General features: G+C 37.5%; 1 protein-coding gene across 1 annotated transcript in view; it reads right to left on the reverse strand.

Moving 5' to 3' along the window:
• Positions 1 to 2,253: 2,253 nt before the first annotated feature.
• Positions 2,254 to 16,424, reverse strand: part of LOC125778358 (SAFB-like transcription modulator) — a 34,896-nt gene continuing 20,725 nt past the window's right edge. The window contains exon 2 of the mRNA XM_049455457.1: positions 2,254 to 5,310. Within this exon, the coding sequence (XP_049311414.1) occupies positions 4,172 to 4,816 (645 nt within the window). The 5' untranslated portion in view covers positions 4,817 to 5,310 and the 3' untranslated portion in view covers positions 2,254 to 4,171. The remainder of the gene's footprint in view (positions 5,311 to 16,424) is intronic.

Here is a 16,424-nt window from a genome sequence, read left to right on the forward strand (position 1 = left end):
ATAAAGGAGTTTTATATAGGCGAGCTATAGAGAGAAGGCCAATCGATTCCTTCGAAACAAATATTTAAAAAAGGAATTTTATATAAGGCGAGCTAAAGTGAGAAGGGGAATCATTCCTTCGAAAACATTATTTTCAAAAAAAAACGGAATTTTTATATAAGGCGAAGCTAAAGTGAGAAGGGGAATCATTCCTTCGAACAAATATTTTCAAAAATAAAGGAATTTTATATAAGGCGAGCTAAAGTGAGAAGGGGAATCATTCCTTCGAAACATTATTTTCAAAAATAAAGGAATTTTATATAAGGCGAGCTAAAGTGAGAAGGGGGAATCATTCCTTCGAAACATTATTTTCAAAAATAAAGGAATTTATAAAGGCGAGCTAAAGTGAGAAGGCGAATCATCCTTCGAAACAAATATTAAAAAAAAAAAAATAAAGGAATTTTATATAAGGCGAGCTAAAGTGAGAAGGCGAATCATTCATTCGAAAACATTTTTCAAAAATAAAGGAGTTTTATATTAGGCGAGCTATAGAGCGAAAAGGCCAATCATTCCTTCGAAACAAATATTTAAAAAAAAGGAATTTTATATAAGGCGAGCTAAAGTGAGAAGGGGGAATCATTCCTTCGAAACATTATTTTCAAAAATAAAGAATTTTATATAAGGCGAGCTAAAGTGAGAAGGCGAATCATTCCTTCGAAAACAAATATTAAAAAAAAAAAAAAATAAAGAATTTTATATAAGGCGAGCTAAAGTGAGAAGGCGAATCATTCCTTCGAAACATTATTTTTCAAAAATAAAGGAGTTTTATATTAGGCGAGCTATAGAGAGAAGGCCAATCATTCCTTCGAAACAAATTATTTAAAAAAAAGGAATTTTATATAAGGCGAGCTAAAGTGAGAAGGGGAATCATTCCTTCGAAACAAATATTTTCAAAAATAAGCAGGAATTTTATATAAGGCGAGCTAAAGTGACAAGGCCAATCATTCCTTCTGAATCAACAATATTTAAAAAAAAAAAAAATAAAGGAATTTTATATTAGGCGAGCTAAAGTGAGAAGGCCAATCATTCCTTCAAAACAAATATTTTCAAAAATAAAGGAATTTTATATTAGGCGAGCTAAAGTGAGAAGGCCAATCATTCCTTCAAAACAAATAATTAAAAAAAAAGGAATTTTATATAAGGCGAGCTAAAGTGAGAAGACCAATCATTCCTTCGAAACAAATATTTTCAAAAATAAAGGAATTTTATATTAGGCGAGCTAAAGTGAGAAGGCCAATCATTCCTTCGAAACAAATATTTTCAAAAATAAAGGAATTTTATATAAGGCGAGCTAAAGTGAGAAGGCCAATCATTCCTTCGAAACATTATTTTCAAAAATAAAGGAATTTTATATAAGGCGAGCTAAAGTGAGAAGGGGAATCATTCCTTCGAAACATTATTTTCAAAAAAAAAACGGAATTTTATATAAGGCGAGCTAAAGTGAGAAGGGGAATCATTCCTTCGAAACAAATATTTTCAAAAATAAAGAATTTTATAAAGGCGAGCTAAAGTGACAAGGCCAATCATTCCTTCACGAAACAAATATTTAAAAAAAAAAAAATAAAGGAATTTTATATAAGGCGAGCTAAAGTGAGAAGGCGAATCATTCCTTCGAAAACATTATTTTCAAAAATAAAGGAGTTTTATATTAGGCCGAGCTAAAGTGAGAAGGCCAATCATTCCTTCGAACAAATATTAAAAAAAAAGGAATTTTATATAAAGGCGAGCTAAAGTGAGAAGGCCAATCATTCCTTCGAAAACATTATTTTCAAAAATAAAGGAATTTTATATAAGGCGAGCTAAAGTGAGGGGGAAGGCGAATCATCCCTTCGAAACATTATTTTCAAAAAATAAGGAATTTTATATAAGGCGAGCTAAAGTGAGAAGGCCGATCATTCCTTCGAAAACAAATATTAAAAAAAAAAGAGGAATTTTATATAAGGCGAGCTAGAAGTGAGAAGGCGAATCATTCCTTCGAAACATTATTTTCAAAAATAAAGGAATTTTTTATATAAGGCGAGCTAAAGTGAGAAGGCGAATCATCCTTCGAAACAAATATTAAAAAAAAGGAATTTTATAAGGCGAGCTAAAGTGGAGGAAGGCGAATCATTCCTTCGAAAACATTATTTTCAAAATAAATGAATTGTATATAGGCGAGGCTAAGAAGTGAAAAGGCGAATCATTCTTTCGAAACAAATATTAAAAAAAAAAAAAAAGGAATTTTAATATAAGGCGAGCTAAAGTGAGAATGCGAGTCATTCCATCGAAACTATGTGTAATATAAATATAATTAAAACAAGTTATATGCATAATGTCCCTCAAAAATTGAATACTCTGTATAATTAATGCCCCTATTGCGGTTTTCAACCCGACTTGGTCGGAAATTTGACAGATAGTGAAACAGCTAAAAAAATTTTAAACGCCATATTTAAACAATTGAATTCAATTGTCACTCGCGAAAAAGTGAATAAACATTAAAATAAATAAAAAATGGATATAAGTTTTGATTTATATCACAATGACGAAAATATTAGGGGCAAAATTGATGTTCGATTTTAACACTGGGTTAGCGCAACCTACGATATCTTTAGTAATTAAAGAGGTTCTTAATATAATTGGACAACGTATATGTGCCCAATGGATTAAAATTCAAATGACTGAGGAGGAGCAAAACGCTTCAAAAGTTTCATATTATTCAAAAAGTGCTTTCCCGGGAGTAGTTGGTTGCATCGACGGGGCTCATGTTCGCATAATTTACTGTTACTCTAGTCACACGGTTATAAAATTGCCAATGCACTGCCAACACTCTAGCTGTAAAGTGATCAGTCCTCATGTTAATAAACGTGGGGTGCAACACCCAATCCGGAACCAATAAAAATACTTCATTTAGTACACTCAATATTAAACAACAACATTTTTGCCGAAAAATATTTTGAATAATAATATTTTAAAGATTTAGACAACGTTTATGGAAATAAGCACTCCATTGAGCCTCCCATAAGGAACCTCCAGAGCTTACTGCAATATTTAGTTGAAAGTGGAGTGAGTGAGGAGGAAAGCTGCGTGGAAGAAAGCCAGACAGAAGGTGTCGGCCGAAAAAAACGACCAAGAACTATTGCATATGAAACATTGGATTTTTTTTAAAGAAGAAGCGCGGAAAGAGAGATTCGGCACGAAGAAACTATGAAGATCGTAAAGGAAAAATTGCTGGTTGACAAAGAAAGGATTAAAGCAATGTTGAATTTGCGGCAAGTTTTAGAGCGATTGTGTCAAAAATAAAAAGTGTTTATTTTATAATAAACTTTATGTTTAGGACGCGTGAATTTCTACTTGATTTTTCACGGTACATACAGATTATTAGGAGTAGTTATAACAATATGACTCGCCTGGACAGAGCTTTCCAAAAGTACCTTTCATTCTCGGGATACCAATATTATTACGTAATGCTTCTTTGGAAGCGATTGAGATATGTCTGTACTGAGAGAGGCGATGGAGTGAATGAGTATGCCGCTTTGGAGATGAAACTCCCCTCCCTCGCGATTCCTGACGAAATAGGTTACTATCTTGATGGCATCGGTAACATAAAAGATTACAACGGTCTCACATACTATCTGGCCCTCCAAGATGAAACGAGCTCAACCCTGTACAATGGATTATCCGGAAAATTGAATTACTATGCGTATCGTATGATGATTCGTACACATGAGGAGAGTGTCATTCTGAAGTGCCGTCGGTTATTCCAGCAATTCGTTGTCGACATGTATGTCAAAGTCGAGACGAACGAGCTATTTTCAAAAATAAAGGAATTTTCTATTAGGCGAGCTAAAGTGAGAAGGCGAATCATTCCTTCGAAACAAATAGTGATTGCAGCTTGTAATCGACGTTTGGTTTTTAGCTTGTCCGTTTGTTTTAACGCAAGCTGCCATGGTATTAGTAACTCTCAAATGGTTGTTACTACATCCGCTTTACCAACTGGATCTACCTTTGTTTTATCCACTCGTGTTTTGGCGACACTTGTTGAGTTGCCGATTTCGTTTTTAGTGCGCTCTACTGATATTATCCGTCCATGGAGTTCGGTATGATGCAAATTCTCAATGCAACGACTGGCATCCGACGATGATGACATTGTTACTTAGTCATAACAACGTGTACCCGGAGTTCGGGTGTTGGTGACCATCTTGGCTCCGATAACTTTTCCATATTTAGAAAATATAGTTTTCAGATCACTGGCTCTCGTTAATGAAGATAACCCGGATACCCAAAGATTTCGTGAAGGTGTTGTCTGCTTTCCTGTGGACGACGATTTTGTAGAGATATTCACTGGAGACTTTTCTTTGTCATCCTTCTGCGAAGACATGTTTGAAGATGATTTTTGTTCACTAATGTCTTTATCCTTTTTGTCGCCGGACTTCTCATCTTTTCTCTTTGATTTATCGTCATCAGACTTGCTGCATTTACTGCTGCTGTATCCACCCTTGGATGTTCTTGCGTCATCCAAAGCTGCAACCGTTTTTGTACTCTTTTGCGCTGAATTCTTGCCGGTAGTATCACCTTCTGCATCGGTGCATTTTTCCTTTTCATCAGGTGCCTTATCATGCAAAAGTTTTTGTTCATTTTCACCAATAGTTACATTTATCGATTCCTCATTCGATTCGCCTGCATTTTCCTCTTCCCCCTCTGGACCAAAGTTTGAACCACTTCCGTTATCAACTTCAGCATCTCTTTCTGCAAGATATTTCATCTCATCTTTTGCATTCTCAATTTCCAAAGGAGACATTTTATTGTTCACATCGTTAAATTTGCCTTGCTCCTCAATAGTAATTTCCTCTACGCGCAGCTTGTCTTCCTTGGATATATTACATATCTACGTGAATTTTCTCGAAGGTTATATCTTCCAAGCGCAGCTTGCCAAAGGTAATGTCTTCTACGCGTAGCTTACGTTCTTTCGATGTATTATCAACGCAACAGTTCTCGAAGCGTATACAAATATTTTCAAAAATAAAGGAATTTTATATTAGGCGAGCTAAAGTGAGAAGGCCAATCATTACTTCGAACCAAATATTTTCAAAAAAAAAAAAAAAAGAAGAAATTTTATATAAGGCGAGCTAAAGTGAGAAGGCCAATCATTCCTTCGAACAAATATTTTCAAAAATAAAGGAATTTTATATTAGGCGAGCTAAAGTGAGAAGGCCAATCATTCCTTCGAACAAATATTTTCAAAAATAAAGGAATTTTATATTAGGCGAGCTAAAGTGAGAAGGCCAATCATTCCTTCGAACAAATATTTTCAAAAAGAAAGGAATTTTATATTAGGCGAGCTAAAGTGAGAAGGCGAATCATTACTTCGAACCAAATATTTTCAAAAAAAAAAAAAAAAGAAGAAATTTTATATAAGGTGAGCTAAAGTGAGAAGGCCAATCATTCCTTCGAACAAATATTTTCAAAAATAAAGGAATTTTATATTAGGCGAGCTAAAGTGAGAAGGCCAATCATTCCTTCGAACAAATATTTTCAAAAATAAAGGAATTTTATATTAGGCGAGCTAAAGTGAGAAGGCCAATCATTCCTTCCAAACAAATATTTTCAAAAATAAAGGAATTTTCTATTAGGCGAGCTAAAGTGAGAAGGCCAATCATTCCTTCGAACAAATATTTTCAAAAAAAAAGAAGGAATTTTATATAAGGCGAGCTAAAGTGAGAAGGCCAATCATTCCTTCGAAACAAATATTTTCAAAAAAAAAGAAGGAATTTTATATAAGGCGAGCTAAAGTGAGAAGGCCAATCATTACTTCGAACAATTATTTTCAAAAATAAAGGAATTTTATATTAGGCGAGCTAAAGTGAGAAGGCCAATCATTCCTTCGAACAAATATTTTCAAAAATAAAGGAATTTTATATTAGGCGAGCTAAAGTGAGAAGGCCAATCATTCCTTCGAACCAAATATTTTCAAAAAAAAAAAAAGAAGGAATTTTATATAAGGCGAGCTAAAGTGAGAAGGCCAATCATTCCTTCGAACAAATATTTTCAAAAATAAAGGAATTTTATATTAGGCGAGCTAAAGTGAGAAGGCCAATCATTCCTTCGAACAAATATTTTCAAAAATAAAGGAATTTTATATAAGGCGAGCTAAAGTGAGAAGGCCAATCATTCCTTCGAACAAATATTTTCAAAAAGAAGGGAATTTTATATTAGGCGAGCTAAAGTGAGAAGGCGAATCATTACTTCGAACCAAATATTTTCAAAAAGAAAGGAATTTTATATAAGGCGAGCTAAAGTGAGAATGCGAATCATTCCTTCGAACAAATATTTTCAAAAATAAAGGAATTTTATATTAGGCGAGCTAAAGTGAGAAGGCCAATCATTACTTCGAACAAATATTTTCAAAAATAAAGGAATTTTATATTAGGCGAGCTAAAGTGAGAAGGCCAATCATTCCTTCGAACAAATATTTTCAAAAATATAGGAATTTTATATTAGGCGAGCTAAAGTGAGAAGGCCAATCATTCCTTCGAAACAAATATTTTCAAAAAAAAAAAGAAGGAATTTTATATTAGGCGAGCTAAAGTGAGAAGGCGAATCATTTCTTCGAAACAAATATGTATGTATTATCAAATTGGTGTAGCGCCGCAGTCTTCTTCAAGGCACTGTAGCGAGTCATCTTCCTGAAATTACCATGTTGAAGATTTTTTGTCAGGGGTGGAATTTGTAATATTTGTGTGGTAGTAAGTGTATCGGAAAGCTAGGCTTCCGATGTGGCTAGGAAACTGTTGCGTTGTGTAGGGTGTGCATCCACGTTTTTCTTCTCGTAGGGTGGTAGTAAGACCAATTTGGCAAGCGGTCTTGTAACTTGGCCTTTTTCCCGTGATGGTGTCGACTACTCGCACTCGGGTATCAGTGCCTGGATGTATATTGACAATCCTACCCAATCTCCACTCATTCGGTGGCAAATTGTCTTCCTTGATGACGACAAGCTCACCTGTCTGTTCCTCCTGTTTTTTTTTTTAATGTTTCCACTTTATGCGTTTCTGCATTTCGTTCAGGTATTCGGTTTTCCACCTTTTGCAGAAGTATTGATGTAAGTCCTTAAGTTTTTGCCATCTATTTACGATAGAGGCACTGTTCTCATTTATATCCGGTTCTGGTGGGGCCAATAGATGTCCACCGATCAAAAAATGTCCTGGAGTAAGTGGCTCCAAATCAGTAGGTTCGTTTGAGGCTGGGCTTAATGGTCGCGAATTAAGGCAAGACTCAATTCGGCATAAGAGTGTGTTGAACTCTTCAAGAGTGAGTGTATTAGTGCCCAAACGCAATCTTGCGAAAATGACTCTTAAAGCTTTTACACCTGCTTCCCAAAGTCCGCCCATATGAGGAGCTGCAGCAGGTATGAAATGCCATGTAAGAGCTTGGTGGCTATACCTTGAGATAGTATTGTTGCGAGCATCGGCTATGAAGGCTTTAAGTTCGGACCTCTTCCACGGTAGCTTTTTATTTCGAACGGACCCGCGAAATCTACCCCCGTATTCGTAAAAGCGCGTGAAAATGTGGATCGTTCGGTCGGAAGTGCACTCATAAATTGCGTCTGAGCACGTTTTTTGAAGATCGTGCACGTCTTGCAGTTATGGATAATGGATCGTATCAAGTTTTTCACCCTTGAAATCCAATACTGAGCCCGCAATAGCCGTAACATAAGCTGATTTTCTCCATGCAGAGAGACTTGATGAATAAACTGGATTATTAGACTAGACAATACGCAATTGTATGGAAGGATAATTGGATGGCGCACATTGTACGACAAATCGAGAGACGCAGCGAGACGGCCACCAGTTCTCATAACTTCATTTTTATCGAGGAATGGATTAAGATAGAGTATTTCACTTTTTGCATCAATAAGATTACCGGATTTCAAACAATCATATTCTTGACCATATTTCTGCTTCTGCGTAATTATTATCAAACGTCTTGTCGTTGCTTTAATTTCTTCAGATGTAATTAAGCAAGACTTTTGTTGAAAGGAAGCTTTTGTGTTTGGATGAAAGAGAGAAATCGCAAAACGCATAGGAGTGGATAAAATATACAATATATATAAAATAAAAGTAAAAATGTGGTTCAAAAATAGACGAGCAAAGGATAACGGCCTTTATGTCTTTACCATGTTGAAGATTTTTTGTTGTTTGTTTTTGCCTATCATGTAAGACTGATTGGAAGGCAAGAAAAAGTGCATAAATTATTCGATCGTGTGAACGCTATATTAAATTGCATAGTGTGGAGGTGGCCTTATGTGGTGTGAAACAGAGATCAGCAAAAATCACATTTTTCTTAATTTCATCATACAACAAAATTTTTACTCACATTTAATCATGTAACAAAACTCAGCATTGAAGAAAATCACACTCAAGTTGTCGAACACGTCTTTCGGATATTTATGAGTGGATTGATCTAACATGTTTGTGTAAATTCACTTGTTTGAGCAAAGGTAAGTTTGATTTGAGTAACATCAACCCATTTGATTTTATTCAGTTTGTTGTGCAGAAGCATAGATTTAGTAGAAAATGTCGGACGATCAAACTTAGAACTAGAACAAATTTTTAAAAATCTTTACACATTGACGCCACGACCTAAAGGCAGAAGTGTTATATGGAGTATATTATCCGAAATAATTAAAGAGGATGGAAATAGAAACAGAGCTGCGAGACCTTGTTGAGGCGTGCAAGAGGATCGTTAAATACTTCAAAAAAGCCAATTTGCAGCACCAGTTGCAAACTTCTTTAAAAATCGAATGCCCTACCCGTTGGAATTCGAATTTTACTATGTTCAAGTCAATAGTAAACAATTGTGGCTAAATGAGTTAGCTTTCCGCCCTCATACGCCACTACACCACACAACACACCACTCATAAAGCAACTCTGTCACACTCAAAAAGCAACACTGGCACACTCTCCTTACTTGGAGACCACACTCATCGTCAACATCGTTGGAAGCAGCAGTCTACACCCACACACATACACCAATACACGCCGTACATCAACCCACCATATCTCTCCACAGCCCAACGAGCAAAAAAGGGCTCGTCCTGAAAGAAGCGTCCCCTTTTCGATCACGACCTACAAGCGAATAACATCGGCGGACGTTGCTACACGCAGCTTCGAGTTTCTATCTATCGTTTTCATATTCGGCACGCAATCAAAGCAACTTTGTACATTTTTTCATATTCGGCACGCAGTTCAATCATCCTTTTTACATTTCTCACGCCTCCACTTGGTATTCGACCAGGGAGAGTGGTTATTATAACATTCGTCATTTTTAATAACCACCTTTTTACATCTGGCGATCTTCGGCGCAGCAGTTCAATCCACATCTAATAAGATAATTTACAAGTGTCTCCTATATAATTGTGTAAACCTAAATCTCACGCCTCCACTGGTATTCGACCAGGCATTGTGGTTATTATAACATTCGTCATTTCATCCAATAAATGCCTAAAGATACAGCTGCAGATACAGACATAGCTGCTATAGTATCATTGAAGAAAAAAATTACTCAAAACGTTGAAAAAATGTGGGATGTTAATGTGGGTTTATCGCAAAAAACTGCTTTGTTTTTTAAGAGCTTGATAACTTTTTTTAAAAAAAAAACGCATAAAATTCTCATCGGTTCTTTATTTGAAACGTTAGATTGGTTCATGACATTTACTTTTTGAAGATAATTTCATTTAAATGTTGACCGCGGCTGCGTCTTAGGTGGTCCATTCGGAAAGTCCAATTTTGGGCAACTTTTTCGAGCATTTCGGCCGGAATAGCCCGAATTTCTTCGGAAATGTTGTCTTCCAAAGCTGGAATAGTTGCTGGCTTATTTCTGTAGACTTTAGACTTGACGTAGCCCCACAAAAAATAGTCTAAAGGCGTTAAATCGCATGATCTTGGTGGCCAACTTACGGGTCCATTTCTTGAGATGAATTGTTGTCCGAAGTTTTCCCTCAAAATGGCCATAGAATCGCGAGCTGTGTGGCATGTAGCGCCATCTTGTTGAAACCACATGTCAACCAAGTTCAGTTCTTCCATTTTTGGCAACAAAAAGTTTGTTAGCATCGAACGATAGCGATCGCCATTCACCGTAACGTTGCGTCCAACAGCATCTTTGAAAAAATACGGTCCAATGATTCCACCAGCGTACAAACCACACCAAACAGTGCATTTTTCGGGATGCATGGGCAGTTCTTGAACGGCTTCTGGTTGCTCTTCACCCCAAATGCGGCAAATTTTGCTTATTTACGTAGCCATTCAACCAGAAATGAGCCTCATCGCTGAACAAAATTTGTCGATAAAAAAGCGGATTTTCTGCCAACTTTTCTAGGGCCCATTCACTGAAAATTCGACGTTGTGGCAGATCGTTCGGCTTCAGTTCTTGCACGAGCTGTATTTTATACGGTTTTACACCAAGATCTTTGCGTAAAATCTTCCATGTGGTCGAATAACACAAACCCAATTGCTGCGAACGGCGACGAATCGACATTTCACGGTCTTCAGCCACACTCTCAGAAACAGACGCAATATTCTCTTCTGTACGCACTGTACGCATTCGTGTGGTTGGTTTAATGTCCAATAAAGTAAACTGAGTGCGAAACTTGGTCACAATCGCATTAATTGTTTGCTCACTTGGTCGATTATGTAGACCATAAATCGGACGTAAAGCGCGAAACACATTTCGAACCGAACACTGATTTTGGTAATAAAATTCAATGATTTGCAAGCGTTGCTCGTTAGTAAGTCTATTCATGATGAAATGTCAAAGCATACTGAGCATCTTTCTCTTTGACACCATGTCTGAAATCCCACGTGATGCATGAAAATCCTAACCTCAAAAAAATCACCCGTTATATCCACCAGCTTTGAGTACACAGCAAACCGATTTAAATGATATTAAGAATTTTTGCGTTTCCTTAACCCTCTGTCGGTTAAGAGTGCCCTCAGGCATGCATCACAAAATTCAAAATAAATAATAAATAAATAAAAAATTGCATAAAGCTGTTTAGGCCAGCGCCTAATTTCTTTTTACCACCCCCTAGTGAGTATATAACAAACCATTGCCAGTTAGCTGTTAATAGTTTTCACTCAACTGTTAATAGCTTTCACTCAACTGGCAATGGTTTCGTTGAAAACTCCCACTTAGCAAGCGATTCTGCTAGTGAGGCTGAAGTACTTTTTTCTAGAGAGCGAATGAGGCAAGACGTCGTCCACCGGCCACCACAACCAGCATCACCACACGCACAAACCATAAAAGTAAGTAATTTTTTGGTAATCACAATTCAATAAAAAACCAAGATTTTAATTTGCTTTACTAATACACTTTGTTTTTTTTCCTGTTCATATTCTCAATGATCGACGCATCGTCCGCAACTGACTCGTCGACCGTTCGAGATATATTCATGGTCCTTCGAGCCGGATTCTAACAACCATATTTTTCAAGCAATTTTTGGCACTGCACACCAACGGATTTTAACAACCATACTTTTCTCGCGAAATTCACACTGCGACATTTTGGCACTGCAACTACTTTTCAAGCGATTTTTGGCACTGCACACCAGCAACTCTTTTTTCACTTCACACCACATAAGGCCGCCTCCACACTATGCAATATATATAATATAATTTATGCACTTTTTCTCGCCACCCAATCAGTTTTAAATGATATTCAAAACCAAACAACACAAAATCGTCAACAGATTAATTTCAGGAAGATGACTCGCTACAGTACCTTGAAGAAGACCGCGGCGCTACACCCGAACCGGTACCCGCTTTCTTGCACGCTGTGCAAGGGAAAGCATCCATTGCGGCTCTGCTCGTCCTTCCGGGCCAAGACACCGGAGGAGCGCCTACGGGAAGCTCTCATAGGCAAATATTGTGTAAATTGCCTAGCGATAAACCACAGGTCAGCGAAATTGCCCCAGCGACGCACGTTGCCGGCGCTGCAATGAAAAGCACCACACAATGCTCCACATCGGGGAAAATCCCCGTCGCCGCCCCACAGTGCCTCAAAACCCGTCGTGGAGCGAACAAATGAGCTCCGACGATGCTCTATCCATCTATGCGTCAGACGCTGGAACGGAGACTAGGTCTCTCCAACCAGCACCGGAGGGAGAATTATTGGAAACCGGAGTGGAAACACGGCCTTTCCGCCCATCACAGCGAGGGGAAACGGAAACCCAGACTTTCCGCCCCCTTCTGCGACATGAACGTCGCTCCCACCAACGCCGTCTGCACCGTCGCCAAGCGCACAACCCGGCAAGACTGGAGACCAGGTCTCTCCAGCTTCACCGGGCTAGCTCCTTTATAGCCGGGCTAGCGGATCGAGCCAGCATAGCGACTCCTTCCTTGCTGCCAACGACAGCCATTCTACCGACGGCGGTGGTAAAAATTGAGGCAAGGGGGCGTCTACATTTGGTCAGGGCTCTGATAGACGCATGCGCCCCTACGTCACTGATTGCACACGACCTTTCAAGGGAACTCCAACTTGTGCAGACCCATATCGGTGGTCAACGCGGCTGCCTCGTAGTACTGCGAGGCAGACATGGGACAAATACCCGAATATCGACGCATGTAAGGGTAATGCAGGATTATATGCGCATCAGCCCGACCACTACCCCAGCAAATATATTGGCAAGCGTTTTGTAAATTAAGATTGCAGCAAGCTTGCATAAATAAGAGTTTTGCGAATGTCGTTGACAATTTGTTTGCAAATGCAAGTGTTTTGCGAACCTCGTTGACAATTTACTTGCAAATGCAAGTGTTTTGCGAACGTCGTTGACAATTTGCTTGCAAATGCAAGTGTTTTGCGAACGTCGTTGACAATTTGCTTGCAAATGCAAGTGTTTCATAAATTTAAGCAAAACGTGTAGTTCTCGACGCAAAAGATTGTGCTAATAAGTTGTGTTAATAAATTATGTAAAATTGTTCTTAAAGTTGTTAAATTAAGTGCGTTTGATACTTTTAACTATCATTTGCTATTAAAAAAGGTAATAATCTACTTATTTAATGTCTGCAGCAAAAAAGAAGAAAAGTGTTGTGCGCAGCAGCTTCGAAATTTTTGAACATTTATGGAACGGTGCGGCTGTAAGTTCTGTAAGTACCCAGAGTGAATTTGTGGAACAGGAGGTTGTGCCTGAAGCACAGAATAATTTAGATTCCTTGTTGCCAAACGATGGTTATATTTCTGATGAAAGTGAGAACTCGTCCGATGGCATCTATTGCGCCTGAGAACTTTTATTTAGTACAAAAATTAATTTTCAAACTTATTTCCATATCAAGATCTGCTGATAACGATTTTGTACTTCACGGGCTAAGGGTACAAGACTTACATAACTTATATGATAAGCCGCTTCAATCATCGCTTTTTAATATTTACCGTGCCGAAAATCTCAGTTTTAACAAAACACCGAATCACCATACGCTTGACGAAGTAACATCAAAAGTTATATGCTTCTACACCAGATCGTCTTATATATTTGTGCCACTCATAGCAGATCATGTCGCAGAACAATCTCAATTTCATCGTCGACCCCATTAATGATGACATCGCATCCTCACAAACTATTTATGTGATGCAACCAAGTCCAAGCACAACAACAACTTCTTTGGATAGTGCAACGTTGTCGGGTAAGATATTTATTTTTAAAGGATACTTTTAACATAACACCGCAACACTTTTCTCATATTTGTTTTATATTTTTTTCGGCAGCAATTCAATCAGTAATCATCGACGCATGTCAAAAGGCTGTTGAAAAGGTGGAGGAAAAAAATAAGCTAATATTGTTGCGCCTAACAGAAAACGTTGAGGGAATGCGCAAAGAAATCATTGATCTTAAAAAAGCCGTATCACATAATAACGCTACTATTATACCAAGCAAGCCGTATGCTAATATTGAAGACTTCCTCAATTTTGAGAAAACTATTCTGGAAGATATAGATAAATTTTCCTTGCTGGTAAGAATTTAAATTTGAAATATCCGGTGACTGTATACTGATGTCGATTTTATTTATATTTTTAGAAGGCAGATCTAAAAAGATGGTCAACATCCAATTCGAGAAAATTTGTAACGAAAGCGTGGCAGAAGATTATGACTGACAACGTTGCCGAGAGCTTTTCCTGGCGAGGAACTGCAGATAAGAAGTGCATTAGGGCCTTCACTGTCGCCACTGTTATTCATCGTAAGTGAAATACGTTTAAAAGGTTTCTAGTTACATTTCTATATTCATATTTAAATTCTATTGCAGAAACTTTCGCTGAAAATGGAGGAAAGGAAGAGGACTTTGTGTTTGCCTCTAAGTCATATTTCCAGTACGCAAAAAATCGTATTAAAATTAAAACAACAAAAAAAGTAAACTAAAATACTAAGTAGTAATGATTTTTTAAATGAAAAAACCAATGAAGTTCCTATTTTTATATTTTAATGTAATATTATTCTATGAAGAAACCAAATTTGATATTAAAACTGATTTTTTAAATGTATCAATAAAAAAACATACCTAAAACAAAGTAAATATTTAAAACGCTTACTTATTTCATTAAAAATACGTGTTTTATAAGCATTTAGAAAACATGTAATTACGTTACTTAAAAAACATGTTTTGCAATTGTCTTTTAAACGCTTATAATGATGGGTCCGTTTCGATTATAAACCCCTTGCTTTGATGTCTTTTGTAAAGGTCACAGCAGCGTTTTATAAGTGTTTTGCTTACATTTGAACGCTTACAAAACGCTTATTTTTATATGTAAATGCTGGCTGGGACGTTGGACTCGGCCATAGCAGCCCCATACACTCACATCAAACTGGCGGATCCGAACTTCCACAAGTCATCGCCGATACGCTTGGTGCTCGGTGCGGATGTCTACTCCCGCATTATGACCCAACAGGTCATGCCACTGACGTTTGGGCAGCTCCTCGCTCAGGGCTCCATATTCGGTTGGGTGCTTTCGGGTACGGCCCGGTACTAAGTTAAGTCGTGGCTATCGTTTTTGATTCATATTTTTAAAATAATTATAATAATAAATAAATGAATTTATAACATATTTTCTACATTTATACATTTTCTATTTAGCTACTAAGATTGTACATTTGTATATCGTTATGGTGGTCGATGGACATTTTAATTTTTTTTTGTTGCTCACCGCAAGAGGGCCGGTATGTTTAGGCCAGCGCCTAATTTCTTTTTACCACCCCCTAGTAAGTATATAACAAACCATTGCCAGTTCGCTGTTAATAGTTTTCACTCAACTGTTAATAGCTTTTACTCAACTGGCAATGGTTTCGTTGAAAACTCCCACTTAGCAAGCGATTCTGCTAGTGAGGCTGAAGTACTTTTTTCTAGAGAGCGAATGAGGCAAGACGTCGTCCACCGGCCACCACAAGCACAAACCATAAAAGTAAGTAATTTTTTGGTAATCACAATTCAATAAAAAACCAAGATTTTAATTTGCTTTACTAATACACTTCGTTTTCTTTCCTGTTCATATTCTCAACGATCGACGCATCGTCCGCAACTGACTCGTCGACCGTTCGAGATATATTCAAAATGATATTAAGAATTTTTGCGTTTCCTTAACCCTCTGTCGGTTAAGAGTGCCCTCAGGCATGCATCACAAAATTCAAAATAAATAATAAATAAATAAAAAATTGCATAAAGCTTAAAAACAAGCTTGTTGGCAACACGTCAATTGTGAGTGTAGTTTATTTTTGACACGTTGTCACGCTGCGTTTAAATTAAAAGGAATGCTCGCATTGTTATGCACTTAAATTTAAAAATGAGCCAGTTGGGATGTGTTGCTCATCAGGAAAAGTACAACTAACAGAAATTGAAACACCACCTGAACAGATTCTAGCCTGTTCCTGAAGTCAATTCGCACATTTAATTCATGTTTCCAAATGACATCGTTTGGTGCAACAGAAATAATTAATAATATTGCTGCAAACGGCCAACAATTTAATTCCACGTATATCACAAAGTGGGCTCATTGCTGCCAATGCCAAACGAATCTCATACATTTTTACAAATCTACTTCATGGGTGGCGAGAACTCCGTACGTGCACTCGCCAATCGCGTGGATGCACGTTGCGACTACCATAATCTCAATTCAACTTTTGCCAGGCGTATCGTCAGCGAGCTGGACGCTCTGTTAAATGAGCACAATGAATTATTAACCCTCCCCTGTCGCTGTCAATGCTGATCAAGCTGTCGCCGTTGATGATTCTGTTAACCTGAAATCTTCTACTTCAATTACTGCTGTTACGGATTGCCAATGCGTTGCCCACATTCTAGTCACACTATTATAAAATTGCCAATGCATTGCCGACACTCTGGTCACACTGTTATACAGTTACAACACTCTAGCCA

The sequence above is a fragment of the Bactrocera dorsalis genome, chromosome 1 (genome assembly GCF_023373825.1).
Source record: "Bactrocera dorsalis isolate Fly_Bdor chromosome 1, ASM2337382v1, whole genome shotgun sequence".
Classification (NCBI taxonomy): Eukaryota; Metazoa; Arthropoda; class Insecta; order Diptera; family Tephritidae; genus Bactrocera; species Bactrocera dorsalis.